Source organism: Microtus pennsylvanicus, chromosome 11, assembly GCF_037038515.1.
Source record: "Microtus pennsylvanicus isolate mMicPen1 chromosome 11, mMicPen1.hap1, whole genome shotgun sequence".
Taxonomy (NCBI): domain Eukaryota; kingdom Metazoa; phylum Chordata; class Mammalia; order Rodentia; family Cricetidae; genus Microtus; species Microtus pennsylvanicus.
In genome coordinates, this window is record NC_134589.1 from 34,430,510 (window position 1) to 34,454,222 (window position 23,713).

A 23,713-nucleotide genomic window follows, 5' to 3' on the forward strand; every position below is an offset into this window, starting at 1 on the left:
ACCACCACATCCAAACAGGAAATTTTTACAAAGATAAACTGGAGCTGGCAAGGTGGCTCAGCAGCAAAGGCTGTACCATCAAGCCCAAGGAGCCCCACATGGTAGGAGAACTGACAGCTGTCCTGACCGCCACATGAGCAAATCAAGGCTCACTCAAAATAAAGAAAAACATATTGGGAAAGATATTTAGGTTAGTTATTGGAAAAGTTTTCTGGCCCAAAGAGAAACTAATTCAGAATCCGGATTTCTGTCCTGATGTAATCAACTGATTATGTGAGCCCGGGAATCTGCATCCACTAAAAATTTTAGTGTTACTTCTGACATCTAGTTACCAATAAAAAAAATTTTAAACAGGCAAGTTTTTAAAAGGTTATAAATAGAAAAAAAACCCACAATACCATTCTTCTTTGCAAGTTCCAGAGGAATATATCTTGAAAGTAACTGACAAGTTAAAATTAAAAAACAAAACTAAAAATACTGTTGTTGTATATTTCAAGTTTATTTTTGCAGAATGACGTTTGTTTTTACTCCATCCCAGAAGAATTAAACTCTCCTAAAAACCAAGAAAAGTTTACAAAACCTTTCTACGGCTTTCACAAAAGCAATGAATGATTCTAATCATTACTGCAAGCTGGAACCTGAGAGATGGGAACTCTAAATGGCTCTGAGAAAACCACTGGGTGAATTGTGTTAATCTCAAGTGCAGTGCTCACTCAGTAAGTTACCTCTTACTCAACCCCCCCCCCCCACACACACCGCAGACACGGTTTCTCTGTGTAGCCTTAGTTGTCCTTGGCTCCAAGAAGGCCTTGAACTCACAGACGTGCGACTGCCTCTACCTTCCGAAAGTTGGGATTAAAGGTATGCGCCACCAATGCTCGGCCTCCTTACTTTTTAAAAGCCAAAATTACATAGTACTTTAGTGTCTGAAAGGTTCAAATTTTAATTATCACTACATAGCATAGTTGTATCCCCCCCCCCCCAAAAAAAGCAATCTTTTTTGACGCTTCTAGCTCTCATGGAAATATCCCAACCATGAAGTCATTCTACAAGAACCAATGCTGGAAACTAGTCTTTAAGACTGTAGTGTACGAGAGGTGTGTGCGTATCTTGCAAAATGTACCGCTGAGGGTGAAAATGTTTAATCATTCCGAGCAAGTCGTGGCGCGAAAGCAGGGCAAGTCCTTCGGATGAATTTGCAATTTTGCTCTGGAAAGGCTCAACCTGCGAGCAGGGACGAGCACACGGGCCAAGGCAGCGCTGCAAACTCTCAGCACCTGACTGCGGAACAGCTTCAGCACCTGGCAGCCTGAGGGCAGCAGAAAGCCGAGGGCCAGCCTGCCTCCCACAGGGAAGGCGAGAGCATGGCGCCCCGGATAGAAAAGGCTCCCCGAAGGCGAGGAGCCCAGCCGCCACGCTCCGCAACGCCCCTCACCTCCACACTCTGCTCGTCCATTGCCTCCGGCGCTCGGCGGGGCCCTCGACGACCCCCGGACTCCGTGGTCTGCGCTGTCAGCCGCCGGCCCGAGGTCGCCAGCTCACCTGCGCCCACCTCAGCAGGCTTCCACATCAGTGCCACCTCCGTGCCCCATCCCATCAGGTTCCCCGCCGGCTAACCCCCATTTCGCCATTTTTATCCGCGCGCCAGCCCTGGGGCGGAGACGGTGGGCTAGCGGTAGCCGCAGCGCCTTCCAGCCGCCTCAGCCGCCGGCCGGCGTCCGCGTGGGAGCCTCGGCCCACGTGACGCCGGCGCGCGCGTGTGGAACGGCCGCGGGGCTGGGTCCGCGGCAAAACCGCCGCTGCAGGGAATTCGCAAACACCAACGGTAACCAGGGCAGCTAGAGGCGCGGCAGCCGGGAGAGCGTGGTGCGCACGCTCACTCGGCGAGGCGGGGGGAGAGGCGGGGCCCGGGCTCCCGCGGTGCGTGCAGCTTGCAAGCTCGGGGAGGCGGGGAGGCGGGCCTGGCGTCCGCACCCGGCTCTCAGGTTTTACCGCCCGAAAGGCCGCAGCCGCCCGCAGAGCGGGAGGGCCTCAGTTAGAAGCCACGCCTCCAAGTAGTAGGAACTGGGAGAGGTTTGCGCTCTCCGCAGTCTCTGTGCTGATCTCTGTGGTCTGTGGCTCACTTTAGGAACCCCTGGACTCGTGGTTAGGGTGTTTGTTTTCCGCCTCTGGGAGGCGCAAACTTTAAGAATTTTTTTTTTTTGGTTTTTTTTTTAGACTTCGTTTCCTCTATCATAGGAAATACAGTTCGAAAGCTCCAATTGTGACCAAGCGGTTTCTTTTGTTTTGGCTTATTTCGAGACAAGGTCTCTGTAGTTCATGTTGGACTGGATATATGGTATAGTCTCGAAGCTTCCTGAGTGTCAGGATTGCAGGCGCTCTACCAAATCTGCTTCTCATTTTAGGGAGACAATTGGAGCCACATCCCACCCACTGCTCTCTGGGGACTAACGTAAAAAAAACTGTATTCATTCTTCCTAGGCTGTCGCCTCTAATTTCCTGCCCGAAAAGACTGAAAGTACATAGAAAATTATTTTAATTCTGTGAGCGCGTTCAATTTAAATGTTCAGGTAGAGAATTTTACTGGCAACATTGGCCCAGGGGTAGTTTGCTGAGCTTTGTTTGAAACTAATTCTTGCAGTGTAGCCCAGGCTCACCTGAAACCCAAGTGATGATCATAGTTACCTTCTTGGCTCTTCTCAGCCTAGTTAAAATGATTTTTTTAATTTTTATTATTTAGTTAGTTAGTTAGTTTTTCGAGACAGGGTTGCTTTGGAGCCTGTCCTGGAACTAGCTCTTGTAGACCAGGCTGGCCTCGAACTCACAGAATTAAAATAATTTTCTATGTACTTTCAGTGTATTCTTTAAGCTGGGTGGTTGTGGTGCTAGCCACCTCATTCACAGGTGCCTAAGGTAAGAAGATCGTCAGTTCCAAGTCATCATGCACCATGTGCTGGGACCTACTTCAAAACAGTAATCTGTCAGGGTGGGTGTGGCTGCGCTCCTTCAATCCCAGAACTCAGTAGGCAGAGGCAGGCAGACTTCTGTGCCTGTAACAAATTTTAAAGCAGGTATGATAGGTCATGTCTGTAATCGCAGCACTTGGACAGCTGAAGTAAGATCATCTCCAGTTCCAGGCCAGCATGGCCTAGAGAGTGAGATCCTGTCTCCAAAATACAAAACAGCACCAGAGCAGTGGTGGCACTTGCCTTTAATCGCAGCACTCAGGAGGAGGCAAGAGGGTCTTTGTGAGTTCAAGGCCTACAGAACAAGTTCCAGGACAGCCAAGGCTACACAGAGAAACTGTCTTTTAAAAGATGGCTCAGTAGTTAAGAGAGAGCACTTGCTGTTCTTCCAGAGGACCCAGGTTCAATTCACAGTACCAACATGGCAGCTCACAACTATTTATACTGCCACTTTCAGGGGATATAACACCCTTTTCTGGCCTCCCTGGGTACCAGGCATAAACAGGCAGACATACATGCAGGCAAAATATACATGTACATAAAATAAAAATAAATTGTTTTTAAAAAATTAAACAAGGCCTGCCTTTGATCCCAGTACGCAGAGCAGAAGCAGAGGATCTAAGAGTTTTATGGTCTACATAACATGTTCCAGACCACCAGGGTTAAATAGTAAAATCGTGTCTCAAAACAAAAACAAATAACCAAGCATGGTTTCTCATCCGTGTAATGCCAACATTAAAGAACTGAGGTAGGCAGGTCACTAAGGAACCCTAGAGAAGCCTGGACAAAGTAAGGCTCTGTCTCAAAACATAAGCAAATAAAAAATTAAATAAATAAAAGGGTTTTAGGGATATTAACCCAGTAATAAATTGCATCCAGAGTATGTGCGACACCTTAGGTTCAAGCCCAGAACTACAAAAATATAGTGAGATTGATTATACACACACACACGCACATACACACAATGGATAGTAGTAAATAAGTGTTTTACCAGTCATATAGAATGACCAACTACAAAATTAGACTAAAGGTAAACATTATCGCAATACTAGATGAACAGTTTAAAAGACCATTTGAAAACGGCTCATTTATTATTAGCAAGCAATGGGAAGAAAGGGAAAAACAAGTTTTCACAAAGCAGCCTACTAATTATATTAGTTAGGTTTCGTGAAATACTGGACATCATAGACGCACAACAAAAATATGCTATCATCTGTAACGGGCATTTCCAAAACAGAGTTTACAGGGTTGAGGATGTGGCTTGGCTGGTACCGTGCTAGCCTGGCATGCACAAGGCTCTAGGTAGATCCCTAGTATGACAGAAACCAGATGTGGTGACTCACTAGGAATCCCAGCACTCAGGTGTAGGGGCCAGATTATACAGTCCGGGAGGTAGCAAAGTAAAAGAGTATCCTTGGCAACACCAATTCTGAGGCCAGTCTGGGATACGTAAGACCTTGTCTCAGAGAGAGAGAAACAATGCCCAGTGTGGTAGTGTATGTTTTTAACCCCCAGTATTCTCTAGGATTCATGCCAGTCTGGACTCCTTAGTGAGCTCCAGGGCTAGCCAGAACTACATGGTGAGAACCTGTCTCAAAAAACAACACCTGAATAATTATAATATACAGTATTTTTCCCATTCAACTACTGATTGAAAATGTACTTGAATATTCTTTTACAAAATCCCCAAACATCTCAAATTATCCCAATCATACAAAAAGAAAACAGATTAAAAATAGTATTAGGGGATTTCATTACTTGTAACCACAAAATTAACTGTGGGGATCAGCATTTAAATCTCCTTACCTTTTGGCTTTTATTCATAAGATAATCTACAGTTCTTACAATTTCCTCTCATATGATTCTCGACACTCAAGGAAAATCTCAATCTTCCTTATCAGCCCCCCACCCCTTGGTGAATTAATGATACCAAGCATTAATACAACATCTTGCTGAATCTCTTTGGAATGGATCTTTTTTCCATTAGAGTTCCGTTTTAAAACTCCGTGTCTTCATAAGTCTGGCAGGTGAGATCTTAATTGCTCTGTCACAGCTTTCTCCTCTTCAGTCAGTAGAGTCAGCTAGAAAACAAATTACAAAATATTTATTTGAAAAAACGTCAGAGCTTGTTAAATGAGTTAAATTTTGCTTTGTATCACAAATGTTTTTGTAAGATTATATATATTTAATCATAAAACTTGGAAGGCAAGGGAAAACAATAGCTATTTGGTTATTTATATACCGTGAATGAGCTTTCAAAGAACTTGCAATTAGGCTGTACAAACAAGATCAAGAAGTCAAACAAATTGGGCTGGAGGAATAGCCCTGCAGTTAAGAGCACTGACTGCTCTTCCAGAGGACCCAGGTTCAATTCTCAGCACCCACATGACAGCTTACAACTGTCTGTAGCTTCAGTTCCAAGGATCTGACACCCTTGCACAGACAAATATAAGGGTAAAACACCAATGCACATAAATAAAAATAATTTTTTTAAAAAAGAAATTAAACAAATTAAGGACTATTGTTTAACAGAACTAAATTCATGTTTGGATACTGTATTTGGGGAAAAAAAACTATGACATTTTTCCCAGAGAAATAAGCTTGTGCTAAATTTTGAAGACCTCATCTCAAAAACTATTTAAAAAAAAATAAGAAGCCAAGTGGTAGCAGCGGCGAAGACCTTTAATCCCAGCACTTGCAAGGCAGCTACAGGAGACTCTCTGAATTTGAGGCCTACCTGGTCTACAGAGCAAATTCCAGGACAACCAGGGCTACACAGAGAAACTCTGTCTCAGTAGGAAAGAAAGAGAGAAAAGAAAAGAAAGCAAGTACTCTAATAGGTAATAAGAACAGATGATGAGGAAACAGAAATAACCATCCACTCAAAGCAGGTGGGAGCAAGAGCCAAAAAAGGTGGGGGGAATAAGCAATAAAGGATTTTCACAGAACACCAACAGGTTGGCTGAGAAAAGGGTTATATGGGAAAATAACACAAGCTACGGCTCAAACCTCTGAAATAGTTACAAATCGGCCTAATTATATAGGTCATCTCTAGAGAGACTGCCAAATCTGGAGCATGGCAGAACTACAGAATCAGCTTCTCCAGTGCAGCACCATCCTCTAAAACTTTCCACGGTGCTGGAAATAATCTGTAGGTGCACTGCTGGAGCAGGGATGAAGAACTGCATCTTCAGGTTCATGTAATCATGTTTAACTTTATACAGCCATATGTGGCTGTGGGATAGCCTCATTCTCCAAGATCTCAGAACCCCATTCCTTTCCTTTTTTTCTTTTTTTTTAAAGATTTATTTATTATGCATACAACATTCTGCCTCCATGTATGCCTGCATGCCAGAATAGGGCGCCAAATCTCACTACAGATGGTTGTGAGCCACCATATGGTTGCTGGGAATTGAACTCAGGACCTTTGGAAGAGCAGCCAGTGCTCTTAACTGCTGAGCCATCTCTCCTGCCCCCCCCCCCCACCATTCCTTTTCTATCATCTTGTTTGACAGATCAACATCGGCCCAACATGTTCACAAGTATATTATCAGCACAAACTCTGCAACTGAAACACTTGCAGAGCTCATCTGCTTCAAATCAAGGAATGATATTAATGTAACAACACATATTTTCAATAATTCCCCATTGCTCCTATGATTACTAGGGAAGAGTTCTAGGCCATATATTTAATAAGTCTACAAAGGCTTTTCCCTAGAATTAAGGCCCACTTAATCAGTCTGAAGTTTGATGTAACTATTATTTTGGGTTTTGGTTTTGGCTAGGTGTGGTGGGCTCATCTTTAATCCCAGCACTTGGGAGGCAGAGGCAAGAGGATCTCTGTGAGTTCGAGGCCAGCCTGGTCCAGATTCTAAAGCCACAGAGAAACCCTGCCTCAAAAAAAAAAAAACCGAGAGAGAGAGAGAGAGAGAGAGAGAGAGAGAGAGAGAGAGAGAGAGAGAGAGAGAGAGCGCAAGCCTGTCTATATAGCAAGTTCCAGGACAGCGAGGACCACAGAAAGACCCTGTCTCAAAAACAAGCAAAGAAGTATTTTATGTGTATGTATATCTATGTGAATGCACACTATGTGTACAGGCCCAGAGAAGCAGAAGAGAGTCTCCAATCCCTTGAAACTGGCATTACGAACAGCTATATGTGTCCACATGGTGCTGGGAACCCAACTCAGGTTCTCTGCAAGAGCAGCAAGTACTCTTAACTGTTGAACCATTTCTCCAATCCCTGTAGTACTTTTTCCCAAGAAATATTTGTTTGAAGCATCTTTCAATGAAATATGATACACTCTTTAAAGCATTTCTTATTGCCAATAATTATATTTTTGCTCTGGGTGTTTTGGTATTTTTTGTCTGTTTTCAAAAATTAAATTAATCTTACTCTGCAGATCACACTGTCCTGGAATTCACATGAATCCTGCCTTGGTCTTCCAAGCACTGCACTTACAGGCATAATCACCATACTCAACTTGTTTAGGTACAAATGTCTCTCTCTAGTAACAACCTTTATAATTGAGCACATTTAAGCCTCCATGTCTTAGAAGTTCTATGAATGCCTTTTTCCCCACTTCCTTTTCTGTTCTTGGCTCCTATGTATTGAGATGCTCAATTTAAGTGTCCTTTTGAATACTGCTAATTCAAAGACATTGTGTTGCCTTTCCTAATGAAGTCACTGGAAAAGATTATAGCAATACCTGAACAGTTTTACTTTCTGCTGCACATAAAGAAAATACCAGTTTCCTTGAACAGATTTTGTTGTTCTTCATGCTCACAAAATAATGGGAAAGCCTTTTAGGATATTTTAGAGCATTTTAACAAATCTTTAGTTAAATGTAGCCTTTGACTTTATTCTCAAACATTTGTTCCCATTAGTGGAGAAATAAATTTGAAATTCCTTTGCAGATTCTATTCTACATGACTTTGTTTTACAAAAGTCTCTTTCTGGTAATACTGAGGTTCAAACCCAGGGCCTTGCATAAGCCAAGTCATTAACCTACACCTAAGTTATACTCACTGAGCTATACGCATGCCAACCACTGAGTTATACACACAGCTCTAGGTTGAGAGCTATTTTTGGCTATTCAACCATCAATAACTGCCATTCTCTTTTCTTTCACATTTAAATAACAGACATGTTGACAATATAAGGATTTCATTAATCCACCTCCTTTAAACTTGAGCGTTTGTAAGCCTGAATAGCACATCTGTAATTTCACTGAACTTTAAAATATCATTTTTAATAAATATTCCTTTTGGGGGGGCTGGAGAAATGACTCAGAGGTTAAGAGCACTGGTTGCTCTTCCAGAGGTACTGAGTTCAAGTCCCAGCAACCACATGTCTCATAACCATATGTAATGAGGTCTGGCGCCCTCTTCTGGCCAGCAGACATAAATGCAGACAGAACACTGCATACAAGATAAACATTTCACAATTGTTTGCTACATGGTAGATAGCCTAAAAAAAACTTTTTAAATTCCATTCATTTTTCTTATTTTTAATTATGTGTATGGTGTGTGGTAGCACAGAGCTACATACTGAGACCCTGTCTCAAAAGACAGAAATAAACAGATAAAGTTGTTAATTATGTTTATATGGATGTGTGTGTACATGAATCATACCCTAGGTCAAAGGAAATAACCCTTGCAACCGGAGTTAACACAAGGTTGTGAGCCTCTCATGGGTGCTGGGTACTTTGGAAGAGCAGTATGTGCTCTTACCACTCTTAATTGCTCAGCCCCCTGCTCATCTCATTCTAAAGTAAGGGTACAAGATGCATACCATCCCAAATGGCCAACATAACTCTGAAATACAGCTTCCTTTTTAATTTTTTTTTTTGGTTTTTCAAGACAGGGTTTATCTGTAGCTTTGGAGCCTGTCCTGGAACTCCCTTTGTAGACCAGGTTGGTCTCGAACTCACAGAGATCCGCCTGCCTCTGCCTCCCGAGTGCTGGGATTACAGGCGTGCGCCACCACCGCCCGGCCTACAGCTTCCTTTTTCAAGGCTCATAACCTGCTCTCCAATCATTTCTCCTACTTGCCATAATCTGTTCCAAAACTTAAAGTTCCCAGAGTTGTCTTTATGTGACATAATTATTGCTCATTTCAGATATTTTTTCCTTGTGGCTGAATGAAAGACTTAATAGGAGTTTAGTGAGAAATAATGGCACTATTTAGTATACCCAGCAAGATATTGTATTCTAAAGCATACAAAATATTACAGTTTTCTTTGGTCACTCACTCCAATTTTTCTACAATTTCATGGTTCTATAAGTAGATATGTTGATAAGGACATGTGAAGCCACATAGTTTCCGAGATTTATTTCCCAAGAAAATGTGTTCCTAGTGTCAAATTTTGGTCAAACATAATGATGAAAGTGTGACGTGAATGGCAATAACAGGTTAAACTGTGGTTTAGTTGGTAGATACTTGCTTAGCACACATCAAGTTCAAGATCAGGCTAGAGATGTCTCAGTGGTTAAAAGCACTTGTTCCTCTTACAGAGAACCCAGGTTTGGTTCCCAGCACCTACATTATGGCTCACAAACACAGGTAACTTTAATTCTGAAGAATCAAATGCTCTATTTGATTTCTATGGGCATCTGGTACATACATAGTACATAACTACATGTAAGCTACACTCATACATATAAAAATAAATCTTTAAAAAAATTCAAAAGAGGGGCTGGAGAGATGGCTCAGTGGTTAAGAGCACTGACTGCTCCTCCAGAGGACCCGGGTTCAATTCCCAGCACCCACATGGCAGCTCGCAGCTGTCTGTAGCTCCAGTTCAAGAGAATCTGACATTGTTATACCAACATGCATGAAATAAAGTTAAATAAAATTTAAAAAAAAAAATTCAAAAGAGAAGCCAGTACTAATAACACCCTAATTAAAACTGAAGATCTTAGCCAGGTGGTGGTGGCATAGGCCTTTAATCCCATCACTAGGGAAGCAGAGGAAGTTGGATCTCAGTGAGTTCGAGGCCAGCCTAACCTACCAAGCAAGTTCCAGGACAGCCAGGACTGTAACACAGAGAAACCCTGTCTTGAAAAACAAAAGACAAACAAACAAATTGAAGATCTTTATCTAATCTAGTTCTATTCTTTGATCCCTTCTACAGACAATCTCTTCTGTCTGAACCCCCAAATTTTCATTGATATTGCATGAAAATCCTATTAAATCACTCAGTTCTCAGTTCAAACTTTTGGTGCCTAGCACAGTAGCTGATGTTTTTAAATCACAACATATCTGAGGAGTCTTTACACATTAGTGACATAAGTTCACAATTATAAGGATTCTTAAACCAAGTAAGGCCAGGCGTTGGTTGCGCACACCTTTAATCCCAACACTCAGGAGGCAGAGACAGGCAGATCTCTGAGTTCGAGGCCAGCCTGATCTGCAGAGTGAGTTCCAGGTCAGGCTCCAAAGCTACAGAGAAACCCTGTCTCAAAAACCAAAAAACAAATAGTTTGAGGCTTGAGAGATGGCTCAGAGGTTAAGAGACTGGCTGCTTTCACAGAGGACCCAGGTTTAATTCCTAGCACCCACATGGCAGCTCACAACTCTCTATAACCATCACACCAAAATCACGAAAAATAAAAAGCTAAATAAATATTTTTTGAAAAAAATCAAATAAGATGAAGAAGATGAGGATGGAAGGAGAGGATGAAGAAGGTCCGAGCTAGTCAATCATACCTACTCCACTCCAGGAAAGGAGATTTAAAAAACAAAAACAGAACAAAACAAAAAACCCAGCAGAATATAGCTCCATGGTAGAGTGCTTCCCAAGCATGAACAAGGCACTGACTTTGATCCCCCAACACACACACACTGGAAGGTCTAGAGCATGATGGTGCATGCCTTTAATCCTATCATTTGGAAGGCAGAGACAGGTAGAGCTCTCTAAATTCAACATCAGCCTGGTCTACTGATCTACATACTGAGTTCCGGACCAGCCAAGGCTACATACATCTGAAACAAATAAAACCAACAAAAAAGAAAGATTGAGAAATCATCTGTATTTATGACTTTTATTCCCCTTTTTCTTTTTCAGACAGTGTCTTGCTATGTAGCCCAGCTGGCCTGGAATTATGGCAGTCCTTCTGCTTCTGTTTTCCAAGACATGAGATTACAGGTGTACCATCAACATTTGATGTCTTACTAGATATGGGGCTTCCCTGGCCTTACTCCCCTCCTTCCATTTTTGAGATAGGATCTCATGAATAACAAACTGGCCTCCAACTCCCTTTGTAGACAAGGATGACCTCAAACTTCCAATCCTCCTGCTTCAAGTCCTGAGATAACACATGTAGCCCACCATGCCCGGTTCATGCAGTTCTGGGGACTGAACCTGAGGCCTCATGCATGGTGGTGGGTAAGCACTACACATCTCCAGCCCTTTCTGGGCTTTTTTGTTTGTTTGGTTTGTTTTGTTTTGTTCTTTGGTTTGTTGTTGAGGCAGGATCTTACTCTGTACCTCAGGTCGCCATTGAACAGTTTGCTGTTAAGTTTCTCTTTAAGAAGGGGTCTCACTGCCTAGCCCTGGAACTCACTATATAGATCAGATGAGCCTATAACTTTTGGGGAGGCGGGGGGAAGGAGGGGATTTTTTGTTGTTGCTGCCGCCACCTCCCAAGTGCTAGGATTAGGTAACTGCCACTCTGTCTGACTTTGCATCAACTACTAGTTCCTGTTTGACCCAGGAGAATCCCAGTATGGAGGCACATGTCTGTAATTCCAGCACTCAGGAGGCTGAGGCAGGAAGAATGCTTTGAGTCCAAGCCAGTGCTACACAATGAGACCATCCTGTGTCCAAAAACAAAAAAAAAAGTTGCTTCATTTTATAAGTTGAGTAAATTTAACTTTTCTCTTCTGTCATGGTTACAAAACCCAAGACAGTACTTTTCACTAACTCAAAGTGACATGATTTTTTTTAATCTTTTACAAAAAAGAAAAGCAATTAAGTTTCAGGGAATCAAGAAAATATAATTTCTATCAATAGTTTAAACTGACTACTAAATTTTACGTCTCAATACGGTAGGAAGTAGAGTAAGCCATTGGTGACTAAAGTCCTGAGTGAATTGTGTTGTTGACAGTGTGTGCAAAAAATATCCACCAGAGCTTTCTCGCTCTAGATATTCATGGCCTGAGAACTGCCCTCCTGTAGAAATGGCTCATCCCTATTAGCTGAACCTGTCTCCTCGATCCAGCTATATTCCATAAATTCTGTATGTAATAAACCCACTTCCTTGTTCAGCCATGTGCAATAACCCTGCCCCTGTTCAACTCTACATAAAAAACACAGAGCTTCTGGGATGCTAAGGCTTCTCTAAATAGAGTACAGGCTACCAAATCCCAGCATTTCTGTCTGTATATCTCTGTCTTTGCTTCATTTCCTCACCAACTCAATCACATCCAAGTATTCTGGAAGTTGTGCCTGGACATTGCACAACATAGTGGGGTTTTAAATTTAAAACAATATTCACAACTAAAACTTCATAAATCCAATCTGTCAACTAAGGACATTACCTCCAGGTCTGTGTGCTTTTGTAGTTCTTGTACCATGGCCATTGTCTTGCTCAGAGTAGCACAAATGCGGCTCTTGTTCTCTTTTTGCTCAACAGAAAGTGGCTTAAAACGTGCACACAAAGCTTGATATCGAGACTTTATTGCTGATAATTCCTTTAAAATTTCACCTGGATTTTTCTATATCAGAAAAAATAAGGTTAATATATGTTAAATGATGTAGTGAGAAAATTAAATTTATTTTTAGAAAGTAATATATATGTACAACACATTCTATCACATTTGCAGTTTGTAGAAGTTTGGTCACCCTGGTTGACCTAAAACCTGCTCTTTAGACCAGGCTGACCTGGAACTCAGAAATCCACCTGCTTCTGCCTCCGAGTGCTGGGGATTAAAGGTATGGACCACCATACCAAGTTACAGAGGGCCTCCCTTCCTTGTTTATATCCACACACATATACATACACACTTACACACAAAACCATAAGGAAATATTGTAAAATTTTTAAAGAAAATCCTGACAATGATAAATGAATGAATCAAGTGTGTGTGTATCTCTGTGTGTGTAAAAGTACACACACATGACTGTGGACAAGTGGAGGTTGCAGAATGACTTTCAAGGGTAAATTCTCTCCTTCCACTATGGGTTCAGGGATTTGAACTGAGGTTGTTAGTCCTATTTGGAAAGCCCATAATCTGGATATCCGGAGGATATTCATAAATGTGTGAAATAAGCCAATCACAAATGAACAAATACAGAATCTAGTAAAATTCATAAAGACTCAAAGTAGAATGGTAGTTTTGGGGCAATGAAGTTGGGTAGAAAGGATTATGGAAGGTTACTGTTTAATAAGTACAGTGTGTTAAATTTGGAAAGGTGAAAATTTGCTGAAATAGCTGGGTGATGATGGTGCACACCTTTAATCCCAGCACTCAGGAGGCAGAGGCAGGCAGATCTATGTGAAGTCAAGGCCAGCATGGTCTACAGAGTGAGTTCCAGGACAGACAGAGCTACACAAGGTAAATACGCAACAGCATCTGAACAGTACACTTCAAAAGATTTGCCAGGTCAAGCACAGCGGCAGATGTCTGTAACCCCAGCAAATGGGAGGTTGAAATAGAAAGATAAGACGTTCCAGAGTATCCTGGGTTACATAGCAGATTTGAGACTGCCTGGGCTTTAGAAGTTTAAGGCTAACTTAGACTATATACAGAAACTGTTTCAAAACTACCAAAAGGATCGTTTTAATAACTATTTTGAACATTTTGATGTTTTCTTCAAAATATCGAGTATGAGTTGCTTCTATGGCCAGAAATTTCACGTACATACCCACAGAAATGAAAGTATGTGGCACCCCAGAACTTCTACATGAACATTCACAGGGGCATTATTCACTGTAGCCTAAAAGTTGGGCTAGACTGCTATCTAACTGATGAGTGGATAAACAATGGGATACAATAGATAATTTTAATAATAGAAAGGAATTAAGAACTGCTCATGCTACATGGATGAACCTTGAAAACATGTTAAGTGAAACATAAGACACCCACATACTTATACTTCCATCTTTGTAAAATGTTTACGGTAACAGGTGTATGGGAAGAGAAAGTAAATTAATTGAGGCCATGACCTGGCAAGTGTGGGAACAGGGTAATGGGGAATGAGATTCTTTCTCATGATAAAGACGTTCAAAAAGTATGGTAATGTAAATTGTAAATGTTAAGATCTAAAGCAGGGGCTGGTGATATGGCTCAGTAAGTAAAGTAGTTACCCTGTAGGCCTGATGACTTGAATTCAATGTGAACATATTACTAATCCATGGAGAACTGACTCCAAAAGTTGTCCTCTAACCTCCTCCCATGGGCCACACACACAGCACTATTATTAATGTTTTTGGAGTGGGGGACTATCTGTCCTGTAACTCGCATTGTACACTAGGCGGGTCTTGAACTTATAGAAATCCATCTGCCTGTCTCTTGAGTGTTGGGATTAAAGGCGTACACCACCACAGCCCAGCCTAGTAATAAAAATTTTTTAAAAATTATTGTGGGAAGAGCTACAGGAAGAAAATCCACAGAATTGTATACCTTACTGCATTTGTTTGTTCAAAGTTCAGGCTGGCCTTGAACTCGCAAAACCAATCTTTTGTTTGAGAGTCTTCTGTAGTTTAATTTTTGGGTTTTTTTTTTTGACAGAATCTCATTATGTGGACCTAACTGCCCCAAACGCACATAAAGAGGTTAGCTAAAACTTTGTAGTGATGCTTTAGCCTGTCCCCCAATTACTGGCAATTTTGGGTGAGCAATATCATGCCCAGCCGAAAATAATTTCTTTAATGTATGTTTTTTTTTATTTAAATGTGCTATTTCCTGTCTACTGTCAAGTCCTGTCAACTCTACTATCAACAGACCATAGATGGAGATGTTTCATTTCCCATGGACATATATACTTAAAAGGCATGAGCTATGATACATAAACAGAGCTCTGCGTCAGTGGGCATGCACCTGTAATTCCAGCTACTCAGGGGCTGGGACAGGGGATCTCACTTAAGCCCAGAAATGAAGACCAGCCTAAGCAACAGTGAGACTCTCTCAAAATTAATAGTTTGTAATTTCTAAGCAATGTAACCTTCAATACTGTTCTGGTTTGCTTTCTATTGCTGTAATAAAACACGGACCAAAACCATGTCTGGGAGGAAAGGGTTTATTTAGCATATTCATCCCAGTCAGTCCGTCCGAAAAGGAGGTCAGCGCAGGAACTCTGGAGGGAGACAGGAATGGAAGCAGAGGTAATGGAGGAATGCTGCTTCCTCACTTGCTTCCATCCCTAGTCAGCCTGCTTTCTTATACAACCCAGGGACATCTCTGCCCAGGGAGGGCCCTGCTTACAGTGAGCTGGGCCATACCCATCAATTATTAAAAGAAGGAAATGCTCACAGACCCACTTACAGGCCAGCCTGATAAAGGTATTTTTTTTCAGCTGAGCGGTGGTGGCACACGCCTTTAATCCCAGCACTCAGGAGGCAGAGGCAGGCGGATCTCTGTGAGTTCGAGGCCAGCCTGGACTACAAGAGCTAGTTCCAGGACAGGAACCAAAAGCTACAGAGAAACCCTGTCTTGAAAATCCAAAAATAAAAAAAGGTATTTTTTTTTCAATTGCCGTTCCCCCCAAATGACCATGGATTGTGTCAAGTTGAAAGGGGACCAGTAAAAATAATTATATAACTTTATTCAAAAATCATTGTTCATATCTATAATACAGCAAACTTAACAACATATCATCTTCCCCAGAGACTATCATGACTACCAACCCTTCTCCCTTCAGTTACAAACCACTATTCCAGAGGTAGAACTATTCTGTCTTGTCACTTCAGAGGCTTCCTCCTTACTTTGAGTTCCTTAACTGTTTTATAAGTTAGCATATAAGACTGCAGTGGTGGTACACGCCTTTAATCCCAGCACTTGGCAGGCAGAGGCAAGCGGATCTCTGTGAGTTCAAGGCCAGCCTGGTCTACAAAGTGAATTCCAGGACAGCCAGGGCTATACAAAGAAACCCCGTCTTGACAAACAAAAAGCAACAACAACAAAAAATATTTACATACATGTCATTCTATAAACATATATTCCTATTCTCTTGGGGAAATAAGTAGAATCACTTCAGTATACCAAGAGCAATCTTCCATCAAAACAAGATTTTGTGACTATACAAACCTAGCACTTAAAAGAAAAAATTGGTGCTTAATAATTATTAGAACATATTACATTAGAGAAATTACCAGAACATCTTTGTACAAAGCACTTATTAAAAAGAACTACCTAGCTAGGCATAGAGGTACACACCTTTAACGCCACCACTCGGGAGGCAGATGCAGGCAGGTATTTGTGACACTAAAGTCAGTCTGGTCTACATAGTGAGTTCTAGGACAGGCAGAGCTACTTAGAGAGTGAGACCCTGTCTTGAAAAAAAAAACAAAAACAAAAGAATTTACTAATTTCCCAATTACCTCTCCTGCTGAATCTGGGTGATTAGTCTTGATTTCATACTCCAGCCTATATTGAATGTAATCCAAATCAGAATCAGCTTTCTGGAACTAAAAATCAGCACACATATTATTTAGTTAACAAAAATGTATTAGTAGGCATAATTATTCATTCTTGAATATTTTAATATAGGATACACTCCTTTTAAACTTGTAGTATATAAAGCAAACAATATCCATAGTATTTATGCTCTATTAAAAACGTAAACCTAGGCCGGATGGTGGTGGCGCACGCCTTTAATCCCAGCACTCGGGAGGCAGAGGCAGGCGGATCTCTGTGAGTTCGAGACCAGCCTGGTCAACAAGAGCTAGTTCCAGGACAGGCTCCAAAGCTACAGAGAAACCCTGTCTCGAAAAACCAAAAAAAAAAAAAACAAAAAACATAAACCTAGGCCGGGTGATGGTGGCGCACGCCTTTAATCCCAGCACCCAGGAGGCAGAGGCAGGCGGATCTCTGTGACTTTGAGGCCAGTCTGGTCTACAGAGCTAGTTCCAGGACAGGCTCCAAAGCTAGAGAAATCCAGTTGCGGAGGGCGGGGGGCGGGGACATAAAAACAAACAAAAACAAAAACTTAAACCTAGGGCTGCATTGAATGTTGAGACGATTTAGCAGGTGAAGAGGCCTACGGTCAAGCCTGATGATCGTCAAGCCCAGGATCTACATGGTGGAGGGAAGGGCATGTGCTTTTTTCTGTTGGTCTGAGACAGGGTTTAATGTAAACCAGGTATACAGAGGGCTGGTCACAGCAGAAAATGAGCTTGAAATCTTAATCCTCCAGTTTACCCTCTGGAGTGGCTGGGATTAGAGGAGACGTATGACCCTCCATTATTCTATTTCAGGCAGTCTGGTCACAGGGCCTCTTGTATGCTCCACCAAGCTACATCCATTTCAAACACCTACATGATGGGAGCAAAGAACTGTCATGTAAGTTTGACTAACACATGCCCCAGGGCATGTGCACCAATACACCTAAGATGTGTGATACAGGACCGTGTTCAATCGACAGCTGGAGAGATGAGTCAATGGTTAAGAGAGGTTACTACTCCTACAGAGGATCTAGGTTCCTTCAGTTCTCAGCATCTACATGCTGCTCAGAGCCATCTGTCACTCCAGTTTCAGAAGTTGCAGCACCTTCTTCTGGCTTTCACTGGCTCTTATATACATGTGGTGGACACAAACCCAAGCAAGCACACACATACACATAGAAATAGTTTAATAGTTTAAAATTTACAAAGAAAAAACCCTTTTCAATTTATGTGTTTGTGTAAGTGTATTTTCCACGTGTGTGAAGTTAGCTCAGAGGACAGAAGAAGGTGTAGGATTCCCTGAAGTTGGAACTACAGATGATTGCAAGGTGCCCAACATTGGTGCTATAAAGCAAATTCTAGTCCCCTGGGAGAACAGGAAGCACCCTTGACCACTAAGCCATCTCTCTCACTCCCAAACAACATATCTCCAAGGAACAAATTATTAGTGACCTTTGATTGAGAAAAAAATTAAGTGTTTGTGTCTGTGTGTTATGTGGATGCACATATGTACATGCATGGATACCAGGAGACTTTAAGACAACAAAGATATATCAATTGCGCCAGGCAGTAGTGGTGCATGCCTTTAATCCTAGTACTCAGGAAGCAGAGGCAGGTGGATCTCTGTGAGTTCGAGGCCATCCTGGTCTACAAGAGCTAGTTCCAGGACAGGCTCCAAAGCTATAGAGAAACCCTGTATCCAAAAAAAAAAAAAAAAAGATATATCAGTTGCAAATAAACACATGAAAAATATTCAATATCATTAAGGCAACCATGAAAAATATTTTATCAAATTTTTCTCTTTTTCTCTTTTTTGTTTTTTTGTTATTTTTTGTATTTTTGTATTTTTTTTTTTTTTTTGAGACAGGGTTTCTCATTATAGCCCTGATTTTCCAACTAGCTGTGTAAACCAGGCTGGCCTCAAACCCAGAGATATACCTGCTCCGGCAAATGCCACCACTCCCCAGTTGATTTTAGCAATTTCTTACAAAATCAAACATATATTCACAATACCTAGTAATCCTATTTCTCAGTATTTACACAACAGAAATAAGAAATTATGTCCACACAAAAACACTCAATGCTTGCAACAATTTTATTCATAATAGGCAAAGCCTGGAAACCATCCAAGAAACAATTTGTCAGACTTTATACAATGGAATACTATTCAGCAATAAAAATAAGTCAGTTATCAATGCATGCAACAAAGGTAAAATGACAAAAGCAGTTACAGTAAGTGCAAAAGGCAAACATAAAAGACCAAATAATGTATCAGCTCATTCATAAGAAATTTTAGAAAACTACTGTTTGAGAAAACTACAGATAGGCACAAAGGAACTTTTCAATATGATGGAAATATTTTATTTTAGCAGTGGAGGTAGTAAAATGATTATATACATTTGCCAAAACTCATTAAAGTGTACACTTAAAATTGAGTTTTACTTATGTAAAATATGCATTAAGCATTACCAAAAATGATGAGTTATATTTTATAATGACAATAATCAAGCATTTCTAAGTTTTAAAGATTTTATTATTGTGTTTATGTATCAATATGTGACAGCAGAGGCCAGAAAATGGCATGGAGGCCCCTGGAGCTGGAGTTATAAATGGCTGTAAGCTACTAGATATGGGTACTGGGAAGGGAACGCAGGTCCTTGTAGTGTTCTTACTGCTGAACCATCTCTCTAGTCCCCTCCCTGAGTTTTAAATCCAAGCATTTCCTATGTAATACCAAAATTAACACTAAGACTTAGCAAGTTACCATAGCAGGCAGACATGAAACTGTTCGTCACTTACAATCTAATGAGATCTAAGAGTTGCTATCCAAGTCTATTACAAAAAGAAGCAAATTACAAAGTACTATTTTTAGAAGCCATGACTTTACATATACATTAATTATCAGTGCGATACAGCAATGCATTTTTAATATTAAGGTTTTTCTTCTTCAAATGATGACTTTTTAAAAATATACATGCTCACAAAATTATAGTTTTCAGCACTGGAAGCTATAGGAAAATTTTTGCAATACTAAAGAAGTAAGACAAGAGGCACGGAAGGTGTGAGCTGCTTTCGGATGCTTTGACAATACTATTGCACTGCTAGCTGTAAAGTACAGTAGTGCAATAAAGTCAGAGCAGTCGCCAGCAGTAGTGAGCAGGAAAGGAGTGTAAGCTCCAGAGTGCAAAGACCTTAAAGCTGAGTTGCCAGTTTTGGTCAGAAGACATCCAAAACCTAAAAACATTTATACCAAGGTTTATTTTTTGAAGAGCAAAAGACTTAAAACCCAAGTAATAATTGGTTTCTGATAACTAACTTGGTAAGTAGCAGCATTCAAACATAAACACACACAGATGTAAATGAATTTTATAAGATGTCCTGGGCATCAGTAATACTTTAGGACTGATATCAACAAGATATGCTATAATTACTATTGAGGCAAATGTATGAAAAAAATATTTCTGTTCTCTGCTGAAAAGTAATGTTGCCTCACTCCTTTTCCAAAGCAATTGGTTACCTACCATTGAAAGCAAGTCATTTGAGTAATTCAAAGAAAACAAATGCAAATGATTCGGTGGTTATGAGCACTTGTTCTTGCACAGGTCCTGGGTTCGATTCCTAGCACCCACTTGGTGCCTCAAAATCATCTGCAACAGTTGCAAGAGATCCAATGCCCTCTTCTGATCTCCTTGGGCACCAGGCACACATGTGGTGCACAGACATACATACATGCAAAACACTCATATTCATAAGATAAATCTTAAAAAATAAGAAAACAAGAGGCTGGAGAGATGGCTCAGCAGTTAAGAGCTTTAAAAGGTCCTGAGTTCAATTCCCCGCAACCACATGGTGGCTCACAACCATCTCTAATGGGGTATGGTGCCCTCTTCTGGCCTGCAGGCATACACACAGACAGAATATTGTATATATAATAAATAAATAAATATTTAAAAAAAAAAGAAAACAAATGACTATATACATAATTTACCTCTATGGAATCTAATACACGTGCACACACACAACACAAATCTTGTGCCTCGAGAATTTATTGAGGGCTAAGACAAAAAAAGAGAGATTATCAGGGAACTGATATATTCTTAACTGGACATTAACCCAACCTAACCTAATACTAGGCAAAAGTATTTTTAATATTTCAGTTTAACTCTTAAAATATCCTATGTAGTGAAGAAAAGCAAATCCATTTCCTTCAAACTTAGAAATATCAAGAAAACAGTGAGAGGGATAAAAAAAGTTTCCTTGAAAGTCAAGAAACAGGACCCAAGTATCATATTACACTACCTTCTGTGAACAATCCCTAGAGTATCACAAAGGGAGGGCAGGAGTACCACTCAATCAGCAGGCAAAGGGAAAATGTCAGGGACAAAGATTATTCTACAATGAGTTTATTCCACCATTAGTAATGTTGATTGATGCAAAAATACATTCCCATTATTTTCATTGACCTTCCTTTAAATGGTCCAGTTCAGTTTCTTAGACAGATTAAACCTACTAAAAAATGGACTCAAAAGAGCTGGAACTTATCCTCAGATGCTGGGCCACAAAACTCAAATTTGGGAATATTTAACTCTGCTAACCAAGCACTAGGTTTTAAAGACAAGTGTTTAAAAAATAAACTTAATTTTCTAAATTAGATGTTAACAAAAGAAAAATACAGAGAAAACTTTTTTTTTACAGAGCTAGAGTAACTATCACCTTTACAATATTGTACACTCCTTTCACACACCCAAAGGCTCCTTAGCAAACCTTTTAAAGATGTTAAGACTTTTACATCACTTATCTTCAGTTTGGAAATGATAACTTCAACAGATACTTTTTTTTTTCTTTTAGGAATTTGGTTCATTTGAAGATGAGATGTCTTTTGCTATTTAATCAATAAAAAGCTAAAGTTAACATTGAAAATCATGATAAAAAAAATTGAATGTGTTTTTTAAGCCCTTGATAAAGAAAAAAAGTAACTTGGAAAATTAAAATGCTACCATGAATATATTTCAGGAAATGTCACAAAAGGAAAAGCTGTGTGCCTTTCATCCTCTTCATAAAGAAATTTTAAAGCTACACCATAATTGATACAATATCTAAAAATGTTAAAGTTCAGCAATCTCATAACTTCCTAAAACTTACTTTTTGCAGGATGTTTACTTGTGTTTTCCTTAAGATCACCTGCTCAATATTTTTTAAAAGTCTGAGTATTGATTGTACTGGAAAGGCTAAAGCTCCACCAACTAGACAATAACCTGTTGAAAAAAAAAGAATTAGCCTCTAACAAGGCAAACTATCTCCACCTACTCCAAAGGAAGGAATCCATAATGCGGGAGAGCACATGCCTATTGACAAACTCTAACCACAATATTAACATTCTGGGTGTGTGTTTAATACGTTAATAGCACGCGCGCACACACATACACACACACAAAACCCTTGAAGTCAAATATTCATTTCATTTATGAAGATTTGGAAAGCTGCAAAAAATTCTCCCCGTTCCCCCTTCCCCACACTCTCCACAAAGAAAGTTTAAAATACAATATTAAAAGCAACAAAAGCCCTCTAATAAAACGTACGTGAAACACCTGAATTCATTAATGAAAGAGAAAAGAAACTGAGGCGTCACACTTTCTGGAGTGGGAATGGGGGGGGGGTGATGCTCGCTATCTTCCAGGATCACCCTAAAGTCCTTTCCACGGCAGGAATAACAAACTCAAGATATTCCTTGGAGAGGGGAAGGACAGATTATGGGCGAAGAAAGAAGCATTTTACTTTTTAATATTAATGTTGTTATTTAAGGGGGGAAACCTCAATGATTCCTTCACATTCTATATTTTTAAGGGAGCTATTCCAATCTGGGGGGTGGGGGGGAGTGACCAGGCAAAAGAAGGCTGAAGACAGAATAAGGGAACTAAGAAAAAAGGCGCGGCGACCAAGCGGCCAGGGCAAAGACAGGAGGGCGAGAATAAAGAGACATAGTACTAGGGAAACCCTCCCAGAGACAACTAGAAGGCCCCGGGGCTGGGCGCCCAGTGCACGGCCGGACACGCCAGCGGCCACCGAGGTCCTTCGTCCCGGGCGCTACTTGCACAGAGGAGAGAAGGGGCAGCTGAAAGCAGCGGCCTGGCCTGGCGCGATGCCGCACGCGCTCCTGGAAGGAGCTCCAGGCTCGGTGCCCGCGGCTCGCTCCTCTCCCACGCCACCTCCGAGCCGCTCCGAGCCGGCTCGACAGGACCGCGACGAAGTTTCTCGTGCGAGCCTAGCGTCCTCTTTCCGAGCGTCCCAGCTCGCCTGCGAAGAGGTGCGCCGGGGAGCCCGAATTTCGGCGCCCCTGGACTTCATGCCCCGCCTCATCCTCCATCCCTCTGCTGGGGAAACGTGAACGACCTCTCTCCTCCTCCCGGCTCCTAAAGACCATTCCGGTCACATTGGGGCACAGAGGTGGAAACCCGAGACGGCGTCTGTACCGGGCGCGGCCCCGGGAGCCGGTGGAGGTGAAAGCGAGGAGCAGGGAATTACAAAGGCCCACACCCTCAACATCTCCCGCCATTTCCCTCCCGAGTTCCCCGGATGTAACCCCTTCCCCCGCGGCGGTTAAGAGACCAAGGCGGCGGTGGCTCCCTTCGATGCAGGAGGAGGGAAGTCGATCCAGATTCCAGCCTCCGCCACCCAGGGTTCCCGGCGCCTCCAAATGGCGCCTCGCCTTCTAGGCCTTCGGTGGGGAAAACCAATTACCCAATCGGTTGCCTTCGCTCTCCACTCACCATCAGTTCCAGCTTATCGACCTCCGCCTCCATGTTGAATAGTTGACATTCCTGAGACCGCGGAGGCGCTTAAGCGGCGAGTCGTGCTAGCACGGAGGGTCTCTATTGGACAGCTGTCACTCAACGTCTCGCGCTCATTGGCTGGTCCGTTCCGCCGGCGCCCGCCCATTGGCGATTGGGTAACGCCCCCACTTATGAAACACACTTTCCTGTTGGGCAAAGACACAAAACGCCGTAGGAGGATTGGCTGCTGAATATGTGATTATTCTCATTGGCTGCCTTTGGTTCTCCACTTTCAATTTCATACTTGGGAAAGAGTTTACGATTGGTGTACTCGGAAGCAGCAGCAGCCAATGCTATAAGAGCTTCCACTGCC

General features: G+C 41.6%; 2 protein-coding genes across 6 annotated transcripts in view; both read right to left on the reverse strand.

Annotated features, from left to right (window-relative positions):
• Trim37 (tripartite motif containing 37) overlaps positions 1 to 1,748 on the reverse strand; it is a 123,650-nt gene extending 121,902 nt beyond the window's left edge. For 2 of the 5 annotated variants that reach the window (XR_012912317.1, XM_075991201.1), the window contains exon 1: positions 1,436 to 1,742. Coding sequence is in view for 4 of the 5 variants with exons in the window: in XM_075991201.1 (XP_075847316.1) it covers positions 1,436 to 1,597 (162 nt within the window). In the remaining variant the exon portion in view is untranslated. Of the gene's footprint in view, positions 1 to 1,435 lie in introns of all 5 variants that reach the window. The other 3 variants (XM_075991200.1, XM_075991202.1, XM_075991204.1) reach the window with 2 other exon arrangements.
• A 2,273-nt stretch (positions 1,749 to 4,021) lies between these two features.
• On the reverse strand, positions 4,022 to 23,428 carry Ska2 (spindle and kinetochore associated complex subunit 2). Its single transcript, XM_075991206.1, has 4 exons — positions 23,338 to 23,428; positions 16,508 to 16,594; positions 12,507 to 12,683; positions 4,022 to 5,047 (listed from the first exon to the last, which is right to left on the reverse strand). Exons 1-4 carry the CDS (start codon positions 23,368 to 23,370, stop codon positions 4,979 to 4,981), a joined length of 366 nt encoding a protein of 121 aa, XP_075847321.1. The 5' UTR covers positions 23,371 to 23,428; the 3' UTR covers positions 4,022 to 4,978.
• Positions 23,429 to 23,713: the final 285 nt, after the last annotated feature.

Bases quoted from the DNA above. Each gene is read 5' to 3' on its own strand.
- Ska2 (XM_075991206.1), bottom strand. From the start codon at position 23,370: ATGGAGGCGGAGGTCGATAAGCTGGAACTGATG. The intron at 16,595-23,337 runs GTGAGTGGAGAG...GCTGATTTTTAG, and splicing joins TCGATAAGCTGGAACTGATG to TTCCAGAAAGCTGATTCTGA. The intron at 12,684-16,507 runs GTAATTGGGAAA...TTTCTGATATAG, and splicing joins ACCCAGATTCAGCAGGAGAG to AAAAATCCAGGTGAAATTTT.